At 47.7% G+C, this 24,193-nt stretch overlaps 1 protein-coding gene and 1 long non-coding RNA gene across 3 annotated transcripts in view; one reads left to right on the forward strand and one right to left on the reverse strand.

Annotated features, from left to right (window-relative positions):
* Positions 1-761: 761 nt before the first annotated feature.
* Positions 762-6,469, reverse strand: LOC147113187 (uncharacterized). 2 transcript variants are annotated; one of them, XR_015079636.1, is made up of 3 exons: positions 6,391-6,469; positions 6,047-6,133; positions 762-2,551 (listed from the first exon to the last, which is right to left on the reverse strand). It is a non-coding gene; the product is annotated as an uncharacterized LOC147113187 (long non-coding RNA). The 2 variants fall into 2 exon arrangements; XR_015079635.1 differs by having other exon boundaries at positions 6,336-6,459.
* A 4,799-nt stretch (positions 6,470-11,268) lies between these two features.
* The window catches only part of LOC147113188 (uncharacterized), a 119,372-nt gene continuing 106,447 nt past the window's right edge, over positions 11,269-24,193 (forward strand). Inside the window, exon 1 of the mRNA XM_085998257.1 lies at positions 11,269-11,410. Within this exon, the coding sequence (XP_085854383.1) occupies positions 11,269-11,410 (142 nt within the window). The remainder of the gene's footprint in view (positions 11,411-24,193) is intronic.

Consider the following 24,193-nt stretch of genomic DNA (forward strand, 5'->3'; position numbering starts at 1 on the left):
ATCCCATCACTGTGTGGGGGAACCACAGGTACAGACCCACATCCCATCACTGTGTGAGGGAATTACAGGTACAGACCCAAATCCCATCACTGTGTGGGGGAATCACAGGATCAGACCCACATCCCATCACTGTGTGAGGGAATCACAGGTACAGACCCAAATCCCATCACTGTGTGGGGGAATCACAGGTACAGTCCCACATCCCATCACTGTGTGAGGGAATCACAGGATCAGGCCCACATCCCATCACTGTGTGAGGGAATCACAGATACAGACCCACATCCCATCACTGTGTGGGGGAATCACAGGTACAGACCCACATCCCATCACTGTGTGGGGCAATCAAAGGTAAAGACCCACATCCCATCACTGTGTGAGGGAATCACAGGTACAGACCCACATCCCATCACTGTGTGGGGGAATCACAGGTACAGACCCACATCCCATCACTGTGTGAGGGAATCACAGGTACAGACCCACATCCCATCACTGTCTGAGGGAATCACAGGTACAGACCCACATCCCATCACTGTCTGAGGGAATCACAGGTACAGACCTGTAGAAGTGCCTTACTTCTTAGCTCTGGGTAATGACTCAATACACACTTGGATTCGTCAGACGGACAGGCCTTTTATTTTACTTCTCTTGCAAGGGGAATCAGCACCTCCACTCAAGGGGTGAGGCTACTATTCCAATGATACAGTGTAAACGTTCTATATTTATACAGTGTAACAAACAAGTTTGATTGAAATCCCTTTGTTCCTCTATCAGGATACATTTTAGATTAATCATCAGGTAGACAGAAGGATCCTGGACACATAAGTCAACCGTTAATCTATAACAGGGCATGAATCGTGTAACCGGAGGTCCTCTTTAATCATATATAAGGGAGGCAAGCTTTGCTTTCGGTCACAAGTTATCAGGTCATTGGTACATCAAAGAAACTCATTATTCCACTTCTACATTCTCATTAGGTGGGCAGGCATCTGTTCTTGGCTGTAGTTCGAGTACGTGCAATAGCTCTAGTTACACATCGACACTTGCCCAGTGTCAAGTCTGAAAACTTTTACCCAGCAAACACTTGAAATTAACCCCTTATATCATGTAGATTTCCTCATTCCCCCCTTTTGTCCTTTCTAAGGACAATCTATCTCGCTAAGTTTAAGAAACTCTACATCAAAGGTCTCACCCTTAATATCCTCATATTCAGACATCATTGGTACTGGAGGAGTTGACGCTAATAAGGAAAGGACTTTTGTACACAATAATTTTAAACAACCAATCAATAAACTAATTAAAATTATTATCATCACAATTGCGATAAAAGCTTCCAAAATTTGCTTTCCCAATGCTCCTCCCCATCCTGAAATCCAATCCCACATTGACCATGGTTCAGGTTGACGTAGTTTCTCTACGGCCTTCTTTATGTGGTTTACCAGATTGGTGATATTTTCTGAGCTATCTGGGATATAGGTGCAACATTCGGTTTTTATGATTGCACATGTGCCCCCTTCTTTTGCCAACAAATAGTCCAGAGCCATGCGGTTTTGTAAGGCAACAGTGCGCAAAGCCACCATTTCTGCGTTTACATCACTAAGAGCATCTGCAGTATCATTGGCTATTTGTTCCAACACTGCTGCCATATTTATAGATTCTCTTGTTAACTTCCCTGTTCCATACCAGGGAAATGCTATAGCAAAGAACCTTTCAGTTTCTGTAATGGCTCGTTTTGCTCGTGTCCCAGGGTGGCTATCCAAAGATGAAATGTGATGTATATAAGGCACTACATATCCCAAATAACATGACCCAGTCCAATTTTGTGGTAACCAGGGGTATGCTCTATGCCCACAGATGAAATAGGTGTTATTATAGGCTTCAAATTTGTTCCATATCTGGTGCATCATTCCTATTCCGTGTTCTCCTTTCCAGATTTTTTTACTAGTCAAATTTTGTACTGTGGACAGGTTCCACCATCCCCAATAGGGCCATTCGACTGCACCCGGTGGTTTAGTAGTAGTTTTAGTCAAAGTGTAGTTACATTTGCACTCACTCCATCTATCTTCTTCTACTACCTTATCCTGCCTAATCCTAAGACTCAGGGGTTGATACGGGGGTACCTGCATAGTGTGATCCTGAAGCTGAACCTTCATAGTCTCGTTATAGCATATAATATAAAAGAAATCACTGTTTAAAAGTACACATTCTTCTATGCATGGTTTGCCCTTCAGGGGATCTGATAAGTCAATATGGCAGTTTCAATTATCGTTAACAAAGGGAACAGTCTTATTAGAGTCCAAATCCAGTTCATCTTGGCAGTGTATCATCTTCAACTGATGCCTTCTTACAATGGGACGCATGTATCCATGTTGGTCGCTCCTTTACTTTTACAGCGGTGTTTGTGGTCAGGAGTACTTGGAAGGGTCCCTCAAATCTGGGTTGAAGGCCATTCTTTCACTTGAAGATTTTTATGTAGACGTTATCTCCTGGCTCGAAAGTATGGCACTTTCCTTCAGCGGGGCCGACCTGGGCTTCCTTTACCTGCTGATGGAAACTAGAAATGCATTTGGTTAGTGCAATGCAATAACTCAACATATCTTCCTCCATTTTATGAATGTCCATTTGTTTAGCTGTTAAAGGTGCCGAAAAGGGCAATCTCTGTGGTCTTCCCATGACGATCTCGTAAGGCGACAATCCTGTAGTTCTGTTGGTAGCAGACCGCATTATCATTAAAGCTATGGGCAACAAATCAACCCATTTAAGTCCAGTTTCTTTACACAGTTTTGCAAGCTTGTTTTTCAGCATCCCGTTATATCTTTCCACTAGTCCAGCCGACTGTGGATGATAACTACAATGAAGGTGCTGGTTAATCTGTAAAGCTTTGCATAGTTCCTTAATCACTGTTCCCGTAAAATGGGACCCATTGTCACTTGACAGTTTTGCTGGTATCCCAAAGCGAGGCACAATGTCCTTCAATAAACATTTAGCAACAGTGGTGGCGTCACTCTTTCTACAAGGAAACGCTTCAATCCATCTTGAAAACATATCAACAATAACTAATACATATTTAAAGCTTATACACACAGGTAGTTCAATAAAATCCATTTGCAAGTGTACAAAAGGGCCCATGGGGTTTGGGTGGGATGCGGGCTGTACCTTCTTTATTTTCCCTGCATTTATGGTCTGGCAGATAGTACAATTTTCATATATTTGTTTTGCCAACTTTGAGATTCCTGGTGCATACCAGGTCTTGAGGATATAGTCCGCCATCCCCCCTTTGCCCGCATGGGTGAATTTATGAACACATCGGGCAATTGGTGATAGTAATGATTTGGGTGCCACCATGCGGCCGTCATGATGAACCCATAAGCCGTCAGTGTTTTTAAAACAATGATTAACAACCCATTCCTTTACTTCATCAGAACTGGCCCTATCTTGATGGGTCAGCACATCATCTAAGGACGGGGGCTGCGGTATCTCTGGCTTTTCACTAACAGGGAAGGCTGAAACTTGTCGTTCAGTACTTGATATAGCTACTGACTTAGCAGCGCTATCTGCAGCAGCGTTTCCAAGCGCAACCTTGTCCAAATGCCCCGTGTGCGCTTGGCACTTAATAATTGCAATCTGTTTACGTCTCTGAATAGCTAGTAAAAGATTTTGCACTTCTTGTGCATTTTTAATCTGGGTTCCCGAGGAAGTCAGGTAACCGCGAATTTTCCAAATTTGTCATGCTCATGTCTTCATTGTCTACAATAACCAGTCATTCCTAGAAAATGCTTCATTTCTCTTTTAGTTTTTGGCAACGATGTGTTGCAAACAACCTTTATTCTATCCGGCGTTAACTCCCTGTTTTAACAATGATTCCATCACTGGCTCAATTCCTTTTTCTGCTTTCTCTGACAATGGATACTGTGCAGCTGGATTAATTGTAACTTTATAGGGCTGTGCAGTCTAATAGTTAGGAGGTATTTTAAATCTTGTCCTGTTTTGTCATTGCAGGCTGTGCAGTGCAATTTTGAATGCCATTTCCCTAGTTTCAGGGATTCCTGGTATTGTTTAATGGAGCTTGTAACGAATCCCCACGCTCCTAACAGACTGACAAGTTTGGGACTCAAACTTGGGTCGGCAATTTCCCATGCGTAAAGAACAGGGTGTTTTATTTCTGTTACTGGGTACGCATATGCCTTATCTACTTGGATTTCTACCGTTACTCCTGATGGGGAGCAAATGATTGTAGCATTCATTTTGCACAGCAAGTCTCTTCCACATAAATTCATAGAGACATCTCCTGATAACAGAAAGGAGTGTTCTTCCTCAAATTCTTCTACTTTTACTGTGAGGGGAGTCGATTGATTCAAGCGTTGTAGTATTCCAGCCAATCCAGCTATCGGGGTCTTTTTCCCATTAATAGGCAATCCTTCAGAATATCCTTTCCCTAACACTGAAAAGGTTGCTCCTGTATCTACTAAAATGACATAGGTCTCCCAGCTATTTGCATTTTAACTTCAGGTTCGCTGCATGAATTTAAAGAAACAACCGGCATTTGGTGGTCTGTGGCGCCTGGGGCTGCTGGTGTCAGTCAGTAATTCTAATCTCTATTTCTCCTAAATCCCTGTCCGTTTGTAGGGTAACCTCCTGACTGGTCCGAAAAAGGGTTATGGACAGTGAAATTAGGACCTTTATTCTCTAACGGAGGTCCATTATTGGAGGTTTGGTTCTGACAATTTTTCGCAGGGCATTAGTTTGCCCAATGTCCGGGTTGTCCGCAATTGTAACAATTACCAGATCGTCCATACCCTCTTATTCTACCACGTCTTCCTCTATATTCCCCTCTATTCATCCTTCTATAGTTACCTTGTTATCCTACCATAATAGAGGAGAAAGGTGTTTCTTCGGGGTAATTTTTTTTTTTCTGACTCAACAAACATAGAGGCAGTCTTTTTATCTGGCTGTTCTCTATTTCTCTCTTGTCCGTTAAACATTCCTTGAGGCAAGTAATTCTTTCTATGTTAAATGAACCATCTGCGGGAAAGGGTCTAGTCTTATTTACAGTCCATTTGGACCAATTTGGTAGGTGATCAATGGATGATTGACCAGTTCTTTAACATAAAGGCTGCTGGCGTGCCTTTCTCGGGTGGCTTACTGGCGCTAGCACTCATTTTAGCAGCTTAAATGGTTCACTTAAAACAATCTAAACTCCCGTGACAATCCATGATCTGCGTTGTACGCCCCTACAGATCAGATTAATAAACTATACATACGTATAAAACTCGAGGGTTCTCAACCCTCGTGGAAGGTATTTCTAACTGGGGAAAATACTGAATCCACAATAGCTTAGTGGATCATGTAAAAGACATCACTATTTTCTCAACCATACATTCTGCCGCGGGACTCACTTCCCCGGCTTGGGTCTTTTCCAACCCCTTCTGCAGTTTTTTTTCAGCTTAAATATTTTAGTTAAAACATACAACAATTCCGTAACACTCTATGATCTGCGTGGGACGCCTCTACAGATCAGACATGACTAAACATTAATACATATAACAATAAACAATAAACAATACACTTGTTAAACAACAACCAAAGTGTTACTAAATCCCCAACCTATGCAGCCTTACTGGACAAAGCTGCAAAGTTGATTGATAATAACAAGTAGTTAAATACTCACTCTCATAAACATTAAACATTGACACTGTGTTTCAGACAACCGCCCACTCTTCTCTCTTTTTTTTTTACCCTATTCCCTTTAGCCAAATCTTTAGCAAAAAAAGGGCCTTCAATTTGTCCCAGCTAACTTCAAGCTCTTCTCTCCTTCTACCCTACTCCCTTTAGCCAAATCTTTAGCAAAAAGGGCCTTCAATTTGTCCCAGCTAACTTCAAGCTGGAACCTTGCTAGTTCAATTTCCAGTAAATCGCTAGCTCCTTAGTTAATCAAATTCCTGACTTAACCTTCTCTCTCAGCAAGCTGGAACCTTGCTAGTTCAATTTCCAATAAATCGCTAGCTCCTTAGTTAATCAAATTCCTGACTTAACCTTCTCTCTCTGGTACCTTTATTTCAGCGCTTCCTACAGTCCTTTTCTGCACGATCCTGTTCGCGGGGCGTCAGCGCCTCATGGCTGGTCCTCTGTTCCGTTTCTGAAAGGGAAGCAGTCACAACGGCAGTTTAACCCCCGAACCTTGTGAGTCAATTACCCGATGGCAGTGCTGTCCAATGGAATAAACAGACTGTGCGCAGCTATGCTTCTGGCAGGGAAAGTCCCAAAAATGTGGCAAAACACCACCTTCGGCCGATGGGATTTTCCCAACCGAGCAACGTACTCGGCGTCTGTTAACTCACCAATTGGTACAGCAAGCCATCTCGGTGGAACCTCCAAATTGTAGAAGTGCCTTACTTCTTAGCTCTGGGTAATGACTCAATACACACTTGGATTCGTCAGACGGACAGGCCTTTTATTTTACTTCTCTTGCAAGGGGAATCAGCACCTCCACTCAAGGGGTGAGGCTACTATTCCAATGATACAGTGTAAACGTTCTATATTTATACAGTGTAACAAACAAGTTTGATTGAAATCCCTTTGTTCCTCTATCAGGATACATTTTAGATTAATCATCAGGTAGACAGAAGGATCCTGGACACATAAGTCAACCGTTAATCTATAACAGGGCATGAATCGTGTAACCGGAGGTCCTCTTTAATCATATATAAGGGAGGCAAGCTTTGCTTTCGGTCACAAGTTATCAGGTCATTGGTACATCAAAGAAACTCATTATTCCACTTCTACATTCTCATTAGGTGGGCAGGCATCTGTTCTTGGCTGTAGTTCGAGTACGTGCAATAGCTCTAGTTACACATCGACACTTGCCCAGTGTCAAGTCTGAAAACTTTTACCCAGCAAACACTTGAAATTAACCCCTTATATCATGTAGATTTCCTCAGACCCACATCCCATCACTGTGGGGGAATCACAGGTACAGACCCACATCCCATCACTGTGTGAGGGAATCACAGGTACAGACCCACATCCCATCACAGTGTGGGGGAATCACAGGTACAGACCCACATCCCATTATTGTGTGAGGGAATCACAGGTACAGACCCACATCCCATCACAGTGTGGGGGAATCACAGGTGCAGACCCACATCCCATCACTCCGTGAGGGAATCACAGGTACAGACCCACATCCCATCACTGTGTGAGTGAATCACAGGTACAGACCCACATCCCATCACTGTGTGAGGGAATCACAGGTACAGACCCACATCCAATCACTGTGTGAGGGAATCACAGGTACAGACCCACATCCCATCACTGTGTGAGGGAATCACAGGTACAGACCCACATCCCATCACTGTGTGGGGGAATCACAGGTACAGACCCACACACCATCACTGTGTGAGGGAATCACAGGTTCAGACCCACATCCCATCACTGTGTGAGGGAATCACAGGTACAGACCCACATCCCATCACTGTGTGAGGGAACCAGAAAAACGCACTAAGACCAGAGCAACACCAAATATGCAAAAAACTGGAAAAGCTAGAAATGGCCATAAAAGTTAACCAAAACCCGCTAGACTCCATAATAACAGAAAAAGAACTTTTTGAAAAACTCAAGGACCTGCGACCAGGAAAAGCTTGCGGGACAGACGGCATACTAAATGAGATGATTAAACACACAGACGACAAAATGAAACTGGCTATCCTAAAACTCTTCAACTTGGTTCTGAGTGTCGGTTATTTCCCTGATATCTGGAACAAAGGACTCATAACGCCCATATACAAAAGTGGGGACAAATTCGACCCAAACAACTATCGAGGCATCTGTGTAAACAGTAACCTGGGGAAGGTATTCTGTAGCATCATAAACAAAAGACTTATAAACTTCCTTGAGGAGCACAATGTCTTGAGTAAAAGCCAAATTGGATTCCTGCCAAACTATAGAACATCAGATCATATCTTCACCCTACAGACCCTAATTGACAAACACGTTCACCATAACAAAAGCAAAATCTACGCATGCTTTATAGATTTCCAGAAGGCTTTCGACTCCATCTGGCATGACGGTTTATTCCTGAAACTTATCGAAAGCGGGGTAGGAGGAAAAACTTATGATGTAATTAAATCAATGTATACAAACAACAAATGTGCAGTTAAGATTGGAGACAAACAAACAAAATACTTCCCACAGAGGCGGGCGGTGACGCAGGGCTCGCCAATCTCACTGACACTCTTTAATATTTACATAAATGAATTGGCAAAACTACTTGAACAATCCACAGCACCCGGCCTCACCCTATGTGAATCCAAGGTTAAATTCCTCCTCTTTGCAGACGACCTGGTTCTGCTGTCACCAACTAAGGAGGGTCTACAGCAGAACCTGGACCTGCTGGAGTCGTACTGCCAGACTTGGGCCCTGACAATAAATCCCCAAAAAACCAAAGTCCTTGTGTTCCAGCAAAGATCCAAACATCAGGGACCCAAAATAAATTTCACACTAGGAACAACCAAAATTGAACAAACCACTAACTACACATACTTGGGCTTAAAAATCAGTACTACGGGAAATTCAAACTGGCTGTGAATGAACTGAAAGAGAAAGCAAGAAGGGCTTTCTATGCCATCAAAAAATCAATCCAAATAGAAATCCCAATTAGCATTTGGCTCAAAATTTTCAAATCAGTAATTGAACCAATTGCACTCTATGGCAGTGAGGTATGGGGACCGCTAACACAACAAGAATTTGCAAAATGGGACAAACACCCAATTGAGATCCTACATGCAGAATTCTGTAAAAGTATCCTCCGGACTCAAAGGAAAACAGTAAACAATGCATGCAGGGCGGAACTAGGCCAATATCCATTAATAATCACTATCCAAAAAAGAGCCACCAAATTTTGGAATCACCTACAAATGAGCAACCTCCAATGCTATCACTACGACGCCCTGAAATGCCAAGAGCTGACCATAAAGAAGAATACCCTCAGTCAACTAGTCCTGGGACTCAGTGAAGTAACTACTAACAATACTAACAACAACCAGCCCCAGGACAGTGACAGGGTAACACAAAGAATTCGACCCAACACAATCGTCGCTAAGCAAAAGGAAAAATATCTGACATATTGGGCAGAAACAACAAAAACCCAAAGCAAACTCAATTGCTACTTGGCCCTAAACAGACAATACAACATAGCTGATTACCTGACCATGGTAAAGGATAACAAACTGAGAAGAACCTTGACAAGGTACAGACTTAGCGAACATAGCCTAGCGATCGAAAAAGGCAGACACAGGCAGACCAGGCTGCCAAGAGAAGACAAGATATGCTCTCACTGCAGTCAGGGAGTAGTGGAGACACAGATGCACTTCCTCACAGCTTGTGGAAAATATCAGGGCATCAGGGAGAATTTCTACCAAAAATTCTCACAAATATGCCATGAATTCAGAAATCTGAATGACAACCAAAAACTCCCATACCTACTGGGGGAAGAGAGAAGCTGTGTAACACTGGCGGCACACTATGTTACAGCTTGCCATGAACAGAGGGACAACCAGTAAACTAAGAAAAGAGTATATATAAATAATGCGATTGTATATTTATACACTCAGGGATATACCTGTTTATACACTGTATGAATAGAACTGCGTTTATGTGTTCAACCATAAATGTATTATGATGCTTTGGCAACATAAGATGTACCTTATCATGCCAATAAAGCAATTTGAATTTGAATTTGAATTTGAATCACAGGTACAGACCCACATCCCATCACTGTGTGAGGGAATCACAGGTACAGACCCACATCCCATCACTGTGTGAGGGAATCACAGGTACAGACCCACATCCCATCACTGTGTGAGGGAATCACAGGTACAGACCCACATCCCATCACTGTGTGGGGGAATCACAGGCACAGACCCACATCCCATCACTGTGTGGGGGAATCACAGGTACAGACCCACATCCCATCACTGTGTGGGGGAATCACAGGTACAGACCCACATCCCATCACTGTGTGAGGGAATCACAGGTACAGACCCACATCCCATCACTGTGTGAGGGAATCACAGGTACAGACCCACATCCCATCACTGTGTGGGGGAATCACAGTTACTGACCCACATCCCATCACTGTGTGGGGGAATCACAGGTACTGACCCACATCCCATCACTGTGTGAGGGAATCACAGGTACTGACCCACATCCCATCACTGTGTGAGGGATTCACAGGCGCAGACCCACATCCCATCACTGTGTGGGGGAATCACAGGTACAGACCCACGTCCCATCACTGTGTGAGGGAATCACAGGTACAGACCCACATCCCATCACTGTGTGGGGGAATCACAGGTACAGACCCACATCCCATCACTGTGTGAGGGCATCACAGGTACAGACCCACATCCCATCACTGTGTGAGGGAATCACAGGTACTGACCCACATCCCATCACTGTGTGAGGGAATCACAGGCGCAGACCCACATCCCATCACTGTGTGGGGGAATCACAGGTACAGACCCACATCCCATCACTGTGTGGGGGAATCACAGGTACAGACCCACGTCCCATCACTGTGTGAGGGAATCACAGGTACAGACCCACATCCCATCACTGTGTGGGGGAATCACAGGTACAGACCCACATCCCATCACTGTGTGAGGGAATCACAGGTACAGACCCACATCCCATCACTGTGTGAGGGAATCACAGGTACAGACCCACATCCCATCACTGTGTGAGGCAATCACAGGTACAGACCCACATCCCATCACTGTGTGAGGGAATCACAGGTACAGACCCACATCCCATCACTGTGTGGGGGAATCACAGGTACAGACCCACATCCCATCACACTGTGGGGGAATCACAGGTACAGACCCACATCCCATCACTGTGTGAGGGAATCACAGGTACAGACCCACATCCCATCACACTGTGGGGGAATCACAGGTACAGACCCACATCCCATCACTGTGTGGGGGAATCACAGGTACAGACCCACATCCGACAATGATGCGGAGGATAGTCACAGGAGCCCTGACGAATGTCAACCAATGATGATGAAGATGCTGATGTCCTTCTACAATAGTGCTGTACTCCGTGGATAGGCAGTTTGAAATGACCATATTTACAGTACTTTTTATTTTAATCACATAACAGGACCCGGTTGATCTTGGTTGGCGCCCGTATGTTAGTACCTGGCTGGCAAGGCTCCCGGATGAGCTCCCTCAGAAGGGGAGAGGTTGTTTACAGATGCTTTTTGACAAAAGCATGTCAGCAGGCCTGAGCTTTGTAAGGAATCACCGAAAGTTGCAGCAATTTGCCGGCCCAGAGTTGGGCATAGTGATGACTCTTTGCCACATATTGCGAGCTTTTCTGGACTTCATGAGCAGCAACGGTGGTTTTGGAATCGGTAAGTAGACCGATGATCGTAATCCTCATTGTAACTTTTGAAATTGGAGCTGCAGGAGTGCAGGGACAGAGGGACCTGAGGGTGTATGTATACAAATCATTGAAGGTGGCAGTACAATCGATAAAGCTGTTCAAAAGCCATATGGTTCCCTGGCTTCACAAATACAGGCCTAGAGTACAAAAGCAAAGAAGTTTTATGCTAAACCTTTATCAAGCACTGGATAGACCTCAGCAGGAGTGTTGTGTTAAATTCTGGGCACCACACTTTAAGAAGGATGTCAAGGCCTCAGAGAGGGCGCAGATGAGATTTACTAGAATGGTACCAGGGATGAAGGACTTCAGTTACAGAGACTGGAAAAGCTGAGGTTGTTTTCCTTAAAGCAGAGAAGGTTAAGGGGTGATTTAGTAAAGGTGTTCAAAATCATAAGGGGTTTTGATGGAGTAATTCGGGGGAAACTGTTTCCACGAGCAGGAGGGTTGGTAACCAGAGAACACGGAATTAAGGTAATTGGCAAAAGAACCAGAGGGGAGATCAGGAGAATTCGTTTACACAGCAAGTTCTTGTGATCTGGAATGCGCTGCCTGAAAGGGTGCTGGGAGCAGATTCACTAATAACTTTCAAAAGGGAATTGGATAAATACTTGAAGGGAAAAAATTTGCAAGGCTATGGGGAAAGAGCAGGGGAGTGGGACTAAAAGTATCGCTCGATCAAAAAGCTGGCACGGGTTCGATCAGCCTAATGGCCTCGTTGCATGATTCAATGCCAGTGGCTCAGTAGCTAAATGCATCTCGCAGCAAGACACGGAGCCATTGGCCAGCTAATTTCCCACTCCCGTAACTTCATTGGAAAGCGGTGGGAATCAGGTTTAATAAATTATCCGACAGTGCCATTCTACCAGAAGCCCTAATTCCCAATGGAGCAGTCACAGTCCTCAGATTGGGCCTGAAGCACAAAATTGAGGTACTGTAAAGGGAACGTTAGTCTGTATCTAACCCATGCTGTACGTGCCCTGGGAATGTTTGATGGGACAGTGTAGAGGGAGCTTTACTCTGTATTTAACCATCTCACCCTCAGTAAGCTCCCCACTGGAGTGGAGCTAATTTACAGAACAAACAGGAAACTGTTCAACCTCCGTCGCCTCCAGTCCAGATCCAAGGTCGTCCCATCCTCTGTCGTCGAATTACAGTATGCAGACGACGCTTGCGTCTGCGCTCACTCGGAGGTCGAACTCCAAACCATTGTCAACACCTTCACCGAAGCGTACGAGAGCATGGGCTTTACACTAAACATCCGTAAGACAAAGGTCCTCTACCAACCTGCCCCACCACACAGTACTGCCCCCCGATTATCAAAACCCACGACAAGGCCTTGGACAACGTGGACCACTTTCCATACCTCGGGAGCCTACTGTCAACAAGGGCAGATGTCGACGACGAAGTCCAACACCGCCTTCAGTGTGCCAGTGCAGCCGTCGGTCGCCTGAGGAAGAGAGTGTTTGAAGACCAGGGCCTCAAACCCGGCAGTAAGCTCATGGTCTACAGAGCAGCAGTGATACCTGCCCCGCTGTATGCCTCAGAGACATGGACCATGTACAGCAGGCACCGCAAAGCACTGGAGAGGTACCACCGACGCTGCCTCCGCAAGATCCTGCAAATCCATTGGCAGGATAGGTGCACCAACGTCAGTGTTCTCGCTCAGGCCAACATCCCCAGCATCGAAGCTTTGACCACGCTAAATCAGCTCCGATGGATGGGTCACATTGTCCGCATGCCCGATACGAGACTCCCAAAATAAGCGCTCTACTCGGAGCTCCGGCACGGCAAGCGAGCCTCAGGTGGGCAGAGGAAATGCTTCAAGGACACCCTCAAAGCCTCCTTGAAAAAGTGTAACATCCCCACCGACACCTGGGAATCCCTGGCCCAAGACTGCACAAAGTGGAGGAGAAGCATCCGGGAAGGCACTGAACACATCGAGTCTCTTCGCCGGGAGCAAGCGGAAGCCAAGCGCAGGCACCGCAAGGAGCGCACGTCAACCCAAGCACCCCACCCACCCGCCCCTTCAACCACCGTCTGCCCCACCTGTGACCGAGACTGTAGGTCCCGCATTGGACTCGTCAGTCACCTGCGAACTCATTTTTAATGTGGAAGCAAGTCATCCTCGGTTCCGAGGGACTGCCGAAGAAGAAAAAGGATTTAACCCGTGCTGCACCTACCTTGGGAGTGTTTGATGGGACAGTGTCGAGGGAGCTTTACTCTGTATCTAATCCGTGCTGTACCTGCCCTGGGAGTGTTTGATGGGACAGTGTAGAGGGAACTTTACTCTGTATCTAACCTATGCTGTACCTGCCCTGGGAGTGTTTGATGGGAAAGTGTAGAGGGAATGTTACTCTGTATCTAACCCGTGATGTACCTGCCCTGGGAGTGTTTGATGGGACAGTGTAGAGGGAGCTTTACTCTGTATCTAACCCGTGCTGTACCTGTCCTGGGAGTGTTTGATGGGAAAGTGTAGAGGGAATGTTACTCTGTATCTAACCCGTGATGTACCTGCCCTGGGAGTGTTTGATGGGACAGTGCAGAGGGAGCTTTACTCTGTATCTAACCCGTGCTGTACCTGCCCTGGGAGTGTTTGATGGGACAGTGTAGAGGGAGCTTTACTCTGTATCTAACCCATGCTGTACCTGCCCTGGGAGTGTGTGATGGGACAGTGTAGAGGGAGCTTTACTCTGTATCTAATCCGTGCTGTACCTGCACTGGGAGTGTTTGATGGGACAGTGTAGAGGGAGCTTTACTCTGTATCTAACCTGTGCTGTACCTGCCCTGGGAGTGTTTGATGGGACAGTGTAGAGGGAGCTTTACTCTGTATCTAACCTGTGCTGTACCTGCCCTGGGAGTGTTTGATGGGACAGTGTAGAGGGAGCTTTACTCTGTATATAACTCGTGCTGTAACTGCCCTGGGAGTGCTTGATGGGACAGTGTAGAGGGAGCTTTACTCTGCATCTAACCTGTGCTGTACCTGCCCTGGGACTGTATGATGGGACAGTGTAGAGGGAGCTTTACTCTGTATCTAACCTGTGCTGTACCTGCCCTGGGAGTGTTTGATGGGACAGTGTAGAGGGAGCTTTACTCTGTATCTAACCTGTGCTGTACCTGACTTGGAGTGTTTGATGGGGCAGTGTAGAGGGAGTGTTACTCTGTATCTAACCCATGCTGTACCTGCCCTGGGAGAGTTTGCTGGGACAGTGTAGAGGGAGCTTTACTCTGTATATAACCCGTGCTGTACCTGCCCTGGGAGTGTTTGATGGGACAGTGTAGAGGGAGCTTTACTCTGTATCTAACCTGTGCTGTACCTGCCCTGGGAGTGTATGATGGGACAGTGTAGAGGGAGCTTTACTCTGTATCTAACCCATGCTGTACCTGGCCTGGGAGTGTTTGATGAGACAGTGTAGAGGGAGCTTTACTCTGTATCTAACCCGTGCTGCATCTGCCCTGGCAGTGTTTGATGGGACAGTGTAGAGGGAGCTTTACTCTGTATCTAACCCGTGGTGTACCTGCCCTGGGAGTGTTTGATGGGACAGTGTAGAGGGAGCTTTACTCTGTATCTAACCTGTGCTGTACCTGCCCTGGGAGTGTTTGATGGGGCAGTGTAGAGGGAGCTTTATTCTGTATCTAACCCGTGCTGTACCTGCCCTGGGAGTGTTTGATGGGACAGTGTAGAGGGAGCTATACTCTGTATCTAACCCATGCTGTACCTGCCCTGGGAGTGTGTGATGGGACAGTGTAGAGGGAGCTTTACTCTGTATCTAACCCGTGCTGTACCTGCCCTGGGAGTGTTTGATGGGACAGTGTAGAGGGAGCTTTACTCTGTATCTAACCTGTGCTGTACCTGCCCTGGGAGTGTTTGATGGGGCAGTGTAGAGGGAGTGTTACTCTGTATCTAACCCATGCTGTACCTGCCCTGGGAGTGTTTGACGGGACAGTGTAGAGGGAGCTTTACTCTGTATCTAACCCGTGCTGTACCTGCCCTGGGAGTGTTTGATGGGACAGTGTAGAGGGAGCTTTACTCTGCATCTAACCCGTGCTGTACCTGGCCTGGGAGTGTTTGATGGGACAGTGTAGAGGGAGCTTTACTCTGTATCTAACCCGTGCTGTACCTGCCCTGGGAGTGTTTCATGGGACAGTGTAGAGGGAGCTTTACTCTGTATCTAACCCGAACCCGTGGTGTACCTGCCCTGGGAATGTTTGATGGGACAGTGTAGAGGGAGCTTTAATCTGTATCTAACCCGTGCTGTACTTGCCCTGGGTGTGTTTGATGGGAGAGTGTAGAGGGAGCTTTACTCTTTATCTAACCCATGCTGTACCTGCCCTGGGAGTGTTTGATGGGACAGTGTAGAGGGAGCTTTACTCTGTATCTAACCTCTGCTGTACCTGCCCTGGGAGTGTTTGATGGGACAGTATAGAGGGAGCTTTACTCTGTATCTAACCTGTGCTGTACCTGCCCTGGGAGTGTTTGATGGGACAGTGTAGAGGGAGATTTACTCTATATCTAACCCGTGCTGTACCTGCCCTGGGAGTGTTTGATGGGACAGTGTAGAGGGAGCTTTACTCTGTATCTAACCCCTGCTGTACCTGCCCTGTGAGTGTTTGATGGGACAGTGTAGAGGGAGCTTTATTCTGTATCTAACCCATGCTGTACCTGCCCTGGGAGTGTTTGATGGGACAGTGTAGAAGGAGCTTTACTCTGTATCTAACCCATGCTGTACCTGCCCTGGGAGTGTTTGATGGGACAGTGTAGAGGGAGCTTTACTCTGTATCTTACCCGTGCTGTACCTGCCCTGGGAGTGTTTGATGGGACAGTGTAGAGGGAGCTTTACTCTGAATCTGACCCATGCAGTACCTGCCCTGGGAGTGTTTGATGGGACAGTGTAGAGGGAGCTTTACTCTGTATCTAACCCGTGCTGTACCGGCCCTGGGAGTGTTTGATGGGACAGTGTAGAGGGAGCTTTACTCTGTATCTAACCCGTGCTGTACCTGGCCTGGGAGTGTTTGATGGGACAGTGTAGAGGGAGCTTTACTCTGTATCTAACCCGTGCTGTACCTGCCCTGGGAGTGTTTCATGGGACAGTGTAGAGGGAGCTTTACTCTGTATCTAACCCGTGTTGTCCCTGCCCTGGGAGTGTTTGATGGGACAGTGTAGAGGGAGCTTTAATCTCTATCTAACCCGTGCTGTACCTGCCCTGGGAGTGTTTGATGGGAGAGTGTAGAGGGAGCTTTACTCTGTATCTAACCCATGCTGTACCTGCCCTGGGAGTGTTTGATGGGACAGTGTAGAGGGAGCTTTACTCTGTATCTAACCTGTGCTGCACCTGCCCTGGGAGTGTTTGATGGGACAGTGTAGTGGGAGCTTTACTCTGTATCTAACCTATGCTGTACCTGCCCTGGGAGTGTTTGATGGGACAGTGTCGAGGGAGATTTACTCTATATCTAACCCGTGCTGTACCTGCCCTGGGAGTGTTTGATGGGACAGTGTAGAGGGAGCTTTACTCTGTATCTAACCCCTGCTGTACCTGCCCTGTGAGTGTTTGATGGGACAGTGTAGAGGGAGCTTTATTTTGTATCTGACCCATGCTGTACCTGCCCTGGGAGTGTTTGATGGGACAGTGTAGAAGGAGCTTTACTCTGTATCTAACCCGTGCTGTACCTGCCGTGGGAGTGTTTGATGGGACAGTGTAGAGGGAGCTTTACTCTGTATCTAACCCGTGCTGTACCTGCCCTGGGAGTGTTTGCTGGGACAGTGTAGAGGGAGCTTTACTTTGTATCTAACCCCTGCTGTACCTGCCCTGGGAGTGTTTGTTGGGACAGTGTAGAGGGAGCTTTACTCTGTATCTAACCCCTGCTGTACCTGCCCCGGGAGTGTTTGATGGGACAGTGTAGAGGGAGCTTTACTCTGTATCTAACCCGTGGTGTACCTGCCCTGGGAGTGTATGATGGGACAGTGTAGAGGGAGCTTTACTCTGTATCTAACCCATGCTGTACCTGGCCTGGGAGTGTTTGATGGGACAGTGTAGAGGGAGCTTTACTCTGTATCTAACCCGTGCTGCACCTGCCCTGGGAGTGTTTGATGGGACAGTGTAGAGGGAGCTTTACTCTGTATCTAACCCATGCTGTACCTGCCCTGGGAGTGTGTGATGGGACAGTGTAGAGGGAGCTTTACTCTGTATCTAATCCGTGCTGTACCTGCCCTGGGAGTGTTTGATGGGACAGTGTAGAGGGAGCTTTACTCTGTATCTAACCCGTGCTGTACCTGCCCTGGGACTGTTTGATGGGACAGTGTAGAGGGAGCTTTACTTTGTATCTAACCCCTGCTGTACCTGCCCTGGGAGTGTTTGTTGGGACAGTGTAGAGGGAGCTTTACTCTGTATCTAACCCCTGCTGTACCTGCCCTGGGATTGTTTGATGGGACCGTGTAGAGGGAGCTTTACTCTCAGTCATAGAGTCATAGAGTAATACAGCACGGATAGAGGCCCTTCGGCCCATCGTGTCCGCGCCGGCCATCAAGCCCTGTCTAATCTAATCCCATATTCCAGCATTTGGCCCGTAGCCTTGTATGCTATGGCATTTCAAGTGCACATCCAAATGCTTCTTAAATGTTGTGAGGGTTTCTGCCTCCACAACCCTTTCAGGCAGTGAGTTCCAGACTCCAACCACGCTCTGGGTGAAAAAATTCTTTCTCAAATCCCCTCTAAACCTCTGGCCCTTTACCTTGAATCTATGCCCCCTAGTTATTGACCCCTCTACTAAGGGAAAAAGCTCCTCAGCATCCATCCTATCTATGCCCCTCATAATTTTGTACACCTCAATCATGTCCCCCCTCAGCCTCCTCTGCTCCAAGGAAAACAAACCTAATCTGCCCAGTCTCTCTTCATAGCTGAAGCGCTCCAACCCTGGTAACATCCTGGTGAACCTCCTCTGCACCCTCTCTAACGCGATCACATCCTTCCTGTAGTGTGGCGACCAGAACTGCACACAGTATTCCAGCTGTGGCCTAACCAGTGTTCTATACAGCTCCATCATAACCTCCTTGCTCTTATATTCAATGCCTCGGCTAATGAAGGCAAGTATCCCATATGCCTTTTTTACCACCTTATCCACCTGTTCCGCCGCCTTCAGGGATCTGTGTACTTGCACACCCAGATCCCTCTGACCCTCCGTCTTGCCTAGGGTCTTTCCATTCATTGTGTATTCCTTTGCCTTGTTAGTCCCCCCAAAGTGCATCACCTCGCACTTTTCCGGGTTAAATTCCATTTGCCACTGTTCCGCCCATCTGACCAACCCATCTATATCGTCCTGCAGACTGAGGCTACCCTCCTCGCTATTTACCACCCTACCAATTTTTGTATCATCCGCAAACTTACTGATCATACCCTTTACATTCATATCCAAGTCATTAATGTAGACCACAAACAGTAAGGGACCCAGCACCGATCCCTGTGGTACCCCACTGGCCACAGGCTTCCAGTCACAAAAACAACCTTCGACCACTAAGCCAGTTTTGTATCCAATGTGCCAAGGCACCGTGGATTCCATGGGCTCTTACCTTCTTGACCAGTCTCCTGTGCAGGACTTTATCGAAGGCCTTACTGAAATCCATGTATACCACATCCACTGCGTTACCCTCATCCACACACCTAGTCACCCCCTCAAAAAATTCAATCAAATTAGTCAGACATGATCTTCCCTTGACAAAGCCATGTTGACTATCCCTGATTAATCCTTGCCTCTCCAAGTGGAGACAAATTTTGTCCCTCAGGACTTTTTCCAATAATTTTCCTACCACTGATGTTAGGCTCACTGGCCTGTAGTTCCCCGGTTTTTCCCTACTACCCTTCTTGAATAATGGTACTACATTAGCGGTTCTCCAGTCCTCTGGCACATCCCCTGTGGCCAGAGAGGTCCTGAATATATGTGTTAGAGCTGTATCTAACCCCTGCTGTACCTGCCCTGGGACTGTTTGATGGGACAGTGTAGAGGGAGCTTTACTCTGAATCTAACCCATGCTGTACCAGCCCTGGGAGTCTTTGATGGGACAGTATAGAGGGAGCTTTACTCTGTATCTAACCAGAGCTGTACCTGCCCTGGGAGTGTGTGATGGGACAGTGTAGAGGGAGCTTTACTCTGTATCTAACCCGTGCTGTACCTGCCGTGGGAGTGTTTAATGGGACAGTGTAGAGGGAGCTTTACTCTGTATCTAACCCGTGGTGTACCTGCCCTGGGAGTGTTTGATGGGACAGTGCAGAGGGAGCTTTACTCTGTATCTAAGCCGTGCTGTACCTGCCCTGGGAGTGTTTGATGGGACAGTGTAGAGGGAGCTTTACTCTGAATCTAACCCATGCTGTACCTGCCCTGGGAGTCTTTGATGGGACAGTGTAGAGGGAGCTTTACTCTGTATCTAACCTGTGCTGTACCTGCCCTGGGAGTGTTTGATGGGACAGTGTAGAGGGAGCTTTACTCTGTATCTAACCTGTGCTGTTCCTGCCCTGGGAGTGTTTGATGGGACAGTGTAGAGGGAGATTTACTCTATATCTAACCCGTGCTGTACCTGCCCTGGGAGTGTTTGATGGGACAGTGTAGAGGGAGCTTTACTCTGTATCTAACCCCTGCTGTACCTGCCCTGGGAGTGTTTGATGGGACAGTGTTGAGGGAGCTTTACTCTGTATCTAACCCATGCTGTACCTGCCCTGGGAGTGTTTGATGGGACAGTGTAGAAGGAGCTTTACTCTGTATCTAACCCGTGCTGTCCCTGCCCTGGGAGTGTTTGATGGGACAGTGTAGAGTGAGCTTTACTCTGTATCTAACCCGTGCTGTACCTGCCCTGGGGGTGTTTGATGGGACAGTGTAGAGGGAGCTTTACTCTGTATCTAACCTGTGCTGTACCTGCCCTGGGAGTGTTTGATGGGACAGTGTAGAGGGAGCTTTACTCTGTATCTAACCTGTGCTGTACCTGCCCTGGGAGTGTTTGATGGGACAGTGTAGAGGGAGCTTTGCTCTGTATCTAACCCGTGCTGTACCTGCCCTGGGAGTGTTTGATGGGACAGTGTAGAATGAGCTTTACTCTGTATCTAACCCGTGCTGTACCTGCCCTGGGAGTTTTTGATGGGACAGTGTAGAGGGAGCTTTACTCTGTATCTAACCCGTGCTGTACCTGCCCTGGGAGTGTTTGATGGGACAGTGTAGAGGGAGCTTTACTCTGTATCTGACCCGTGCTGTACCTGCCCTGGGAGTGTTTGATGGGACAGTGTAGAGGGAGCTTTACTCTGTATCTAACCCGTGCTGTACCTGCCCTGGGAGTGTTTGATGGGACAGTGCAGAGGGAGCTTTACTCTGTATCTAACCCGTGCTGTACCTGCCCTGGGAGTGTTTGATGGGACAGTGTAGAGGGAGCTTTACTCTGTATCTAACCCGTGCTGTACCTGCCCTGGGAGTGTTTGATGGGACAGTGTAGAGGGAGCTTTACTCTGTATCTAACCCGTGCTGTACCTGCCCTGGGAGTGTTTGATGGGACAGTGTAGAGGGAGCTTTACTCTGTATCTAACCCCTGCTGTACCTGCCCTGGGAGTGTTTGATGCTCGCACTGAAAAGCATTTCATTTCCCAGCATCATTGCCTTAATGAGAGCGAAAGGTTTAGAAAAACCGAAGTAACAGATCACTGAACCGATCGTGATTCTGATGGAAAGAATGTGAGGAACATCTCGCTTTACCACGAGGAGCGTCTCGCTTTACCGCGAGGAGCGTCTCGTTTTACCGCAAGGAGCGTCTCGCTTTACCGCGAGGAGCGTCTTGCTTTACCGTGAGAATGTCTCGCTTTACCGCAAGGAGTGTCTCGCTTTAACACAAGAATGTCTCGCCTTACCGTGAGGAGCGTCTCGCTTTACCGCGAGAATGTCTCGCTTTACCGTGAGAATGTCTCGCTTTAACGCGAGGAGCGTCTCGCTTTACTTCAAGGAGCGTCTCGCTTTACCGCGAGGAGCATCTCGCTTTACTGTGAGAATGTCTTGCTTTACTGTGAGAATGTCTCGCTTTACCGTGAGAATGTCTCGCTTTACCGCGAGGAGCGTCTCGCTTTACAGTGAGAATGTCTCGCTTTACCGCGAGGAGCGTCTCGCTTTTCAGTGAGAATGACTCGCTTTACCGTGAGAATGTCTCGCTTTACCGCGAGGAGCGTCTCGCTTTACAGTGAGAATGTCTCGCTTTACCGCGAGGAGCGTCTCGCTTTACAGTGAGAATGTCTCGCTTTACCGTGAGAATGTCTCGCTTTACCGCGAGGAGCGTCTCGCTTTACAGTGAGAATGTCTCGCTTTACCGTAAGGAGCGTCTCGCTTTACCACAAGAATGTCTCGCTTTACCGCGAGGAGCGTCTCGCTTTACCGCAAGGAGCATCTCGCTTTACCGTGAGAATGTCTCGCTTTACCGTGAGGAGCGTCTCGCTTTACTGTGAGAATATCTCGCTTTACCGTGAGAATGTCTCGCTTTACTGTGAGGAGCGTCTCGCTTTACAGTGAGAATGTCTCGCTTTACCGTAAGGAGCGTCTCGCTTTACCGCAAGGAGCGTCTCGCTTTACCGTGAGAATGTCACGCTTTACCGCGAGGAGCGTCTCGCTTTACAGTGAGAATGTCTCGCTTTACCGTAAGGAGCGTCTCGCTTTACCACAAGAATGTCTCGCTTTACCACGAGGAGCATCTCGCTTTACCGCAAGGAGCATCTCGCTTTACCGTGAGAATGTCTCGCTTTACCGTGAGGAGCGTCTCGCTTTACTGTGAGAATGTCTCGCTTTACCGCGACGAGTGTCTCGCATTACCGCGAGGAGCGTCTCGCTTTACCGTGAGAATGTCACGCTTTACCGTAAGGAACGTCTCGCTTTACCGCAAGTAGCATCTCGCTTTACCGTGAGGATCGTCTCGCTTTACTGCAAGGAGCATCTCGCTTTACCACGAGGAGCGTCTCTGCCGCGAGGAACGTCTCGCTTTACTGCGAGGAGCGTCTCGCTTTACCGTGAGAATGTCTCGCTTTACCGCAAGGAGCGTCTCGCTTTACTGCAAGGAGTGTCTCGCTTTACTGCAAGAATGTCTCGCTTTACTGTGAGAATGTCTCGCATTAACGCGAGGAGCGTCTCGCTTTACAGTGAGAATGTCTCGCTTTACCGTAAGGAGCGTCTCGCTTTACCGCAAGGATTGTCTCGATTTACCGCGAGGAGCGTCTCGCTTTACCGCAAGGAGCATCTCGCTTTACCGTGAGAATGTCTCGTTTTACCGTGAGGAGCGTCTCGCTTTACTGTGAGAATGTCTCGCTTTACCGCGAGGAGTGTCTCGCTTTACCGCGAGGAGCGTCTCGCTTTACCGTGAGAATGTCTCGCTTTACCGTAAGGAACGTCTTGCTTTACCGCAAGGAGCATCTCGCTTTACCATGAGAATGTCTCGCTTTACCGTAAGTAGCGTCTCGCTTTACCGTGAGGAGTGTCTCGCTTTACTGTGAGAATGTCTCGCTTTACCGTGAGAATGTCTCGCTTTACTGTGAGAATATCTCGCTTTACCGTGAGAATGTCTCGCTTTACCGTGAATAGCGTCTCGCTTTACAGTGAGAATGTCTCGCTTTACCGCGAGGAGCGTCTCGCTTTACAGTGAGAATGTCTCGCTTTACCGTAAGGAGCATCTCGCTTTACCACAAGAATGTCTCGCATTACCGCGAGGAGCGTCTCGCTTTACCGCAAGGAGCGTCTCGCTTTACCATGAGAATGTCTCGCTTTACTGTGAGGAGCGTCTCGCTTTACTGTGAGAATGTCTCGCTTTACCGCGAGGAGTGTCTCGCTTTACCGCGAGGAGTGTCTCGCTTTACCGCGAGGAGCGTCTCGCTTTACCGTGAGAATGTCTCGCTTTACCGCAAGGAACGTCTCGCTTTACCGCAAGTAGCGTTTCGCTTTACCGTGAGGAGTGTCTCACTTTACTGCAAGGAGCATCTCGCTTTACCACGAGGAGCGTCTCTGCCGCGAGGAACGTCTCGCTTTACTGCGAGGAGCGTCTCGCTTTACCGTGAGAATGTCTCGCTTTACCGCAAGGAGCGTCTCGCTTTACAGTGAGAATGTCTCGCTTTACCGCAAGGAGCGTCTCGCTTTACTGCAAGGAGTGTCTCGCTTTACCGCAAGAATGTCTCGCTTTACAGTGAGAATGTCTCGCTTTACCGTAAGGAGCGTCTCGCTTTACCGCAAGGAGTGTCTCGCTTTACCACGAGGAGCGTCTCGCTTTACCGCAAGGAGCATCTCGCTTTACCGTGAGAATGTCTCGCCTTACCGCGAGGAGCGTCTCGCTTTACTGTGAGAATGTCTCGCTTTAACGTGAGGAGTGTCTCGCTTTACCGCGAGGAGCGTCTCGCTTTACTGTGAGAATGTCTCGCTTTACCGCGAGGAGTGTCTCACTTTACCGTGAGCAGCGTCTCGCTTTACCGCAAGGAGCATCTCGTTTTACCACGAGGAGCGTCTCTGCCGCGAGGAACGTCTCGCTTTACTGCGAGGAACATTTCGCTTTACAGTGAGAAAGATCAGTGTGCCTTTTATTACCAACAGTTGACTACTGTTACTGCTCTATAAATCTGGCGTGTCTCCTGTGAGCTGCGCTCTCTTCAGTCTGACAGTCGATACTAGCTGGGGATGGGGAGAACAGCATGTTCCACAGGCAGTAAAAGTGTTGCAGACAGAGAAGGAGACAGTTTAATAGCTCGTATAGCCATTATTCTCC

Source organism: Somniosus microcephalus, chromosome 9, assembly GCF_052327205.1.
Source record: "Somniosus microcephalus isolate GS21.2 chromosome 9, FLI_Smic_1.0, whole genome shotgun sequence".
NCBI classification, from domain to species: domain Eukaryota; kingdom Metazoa; phylum Chordata; class Chondrichthyes; order Squaliformes; family Somniosidae; genus Somniosus; species Somniosus microcephalus.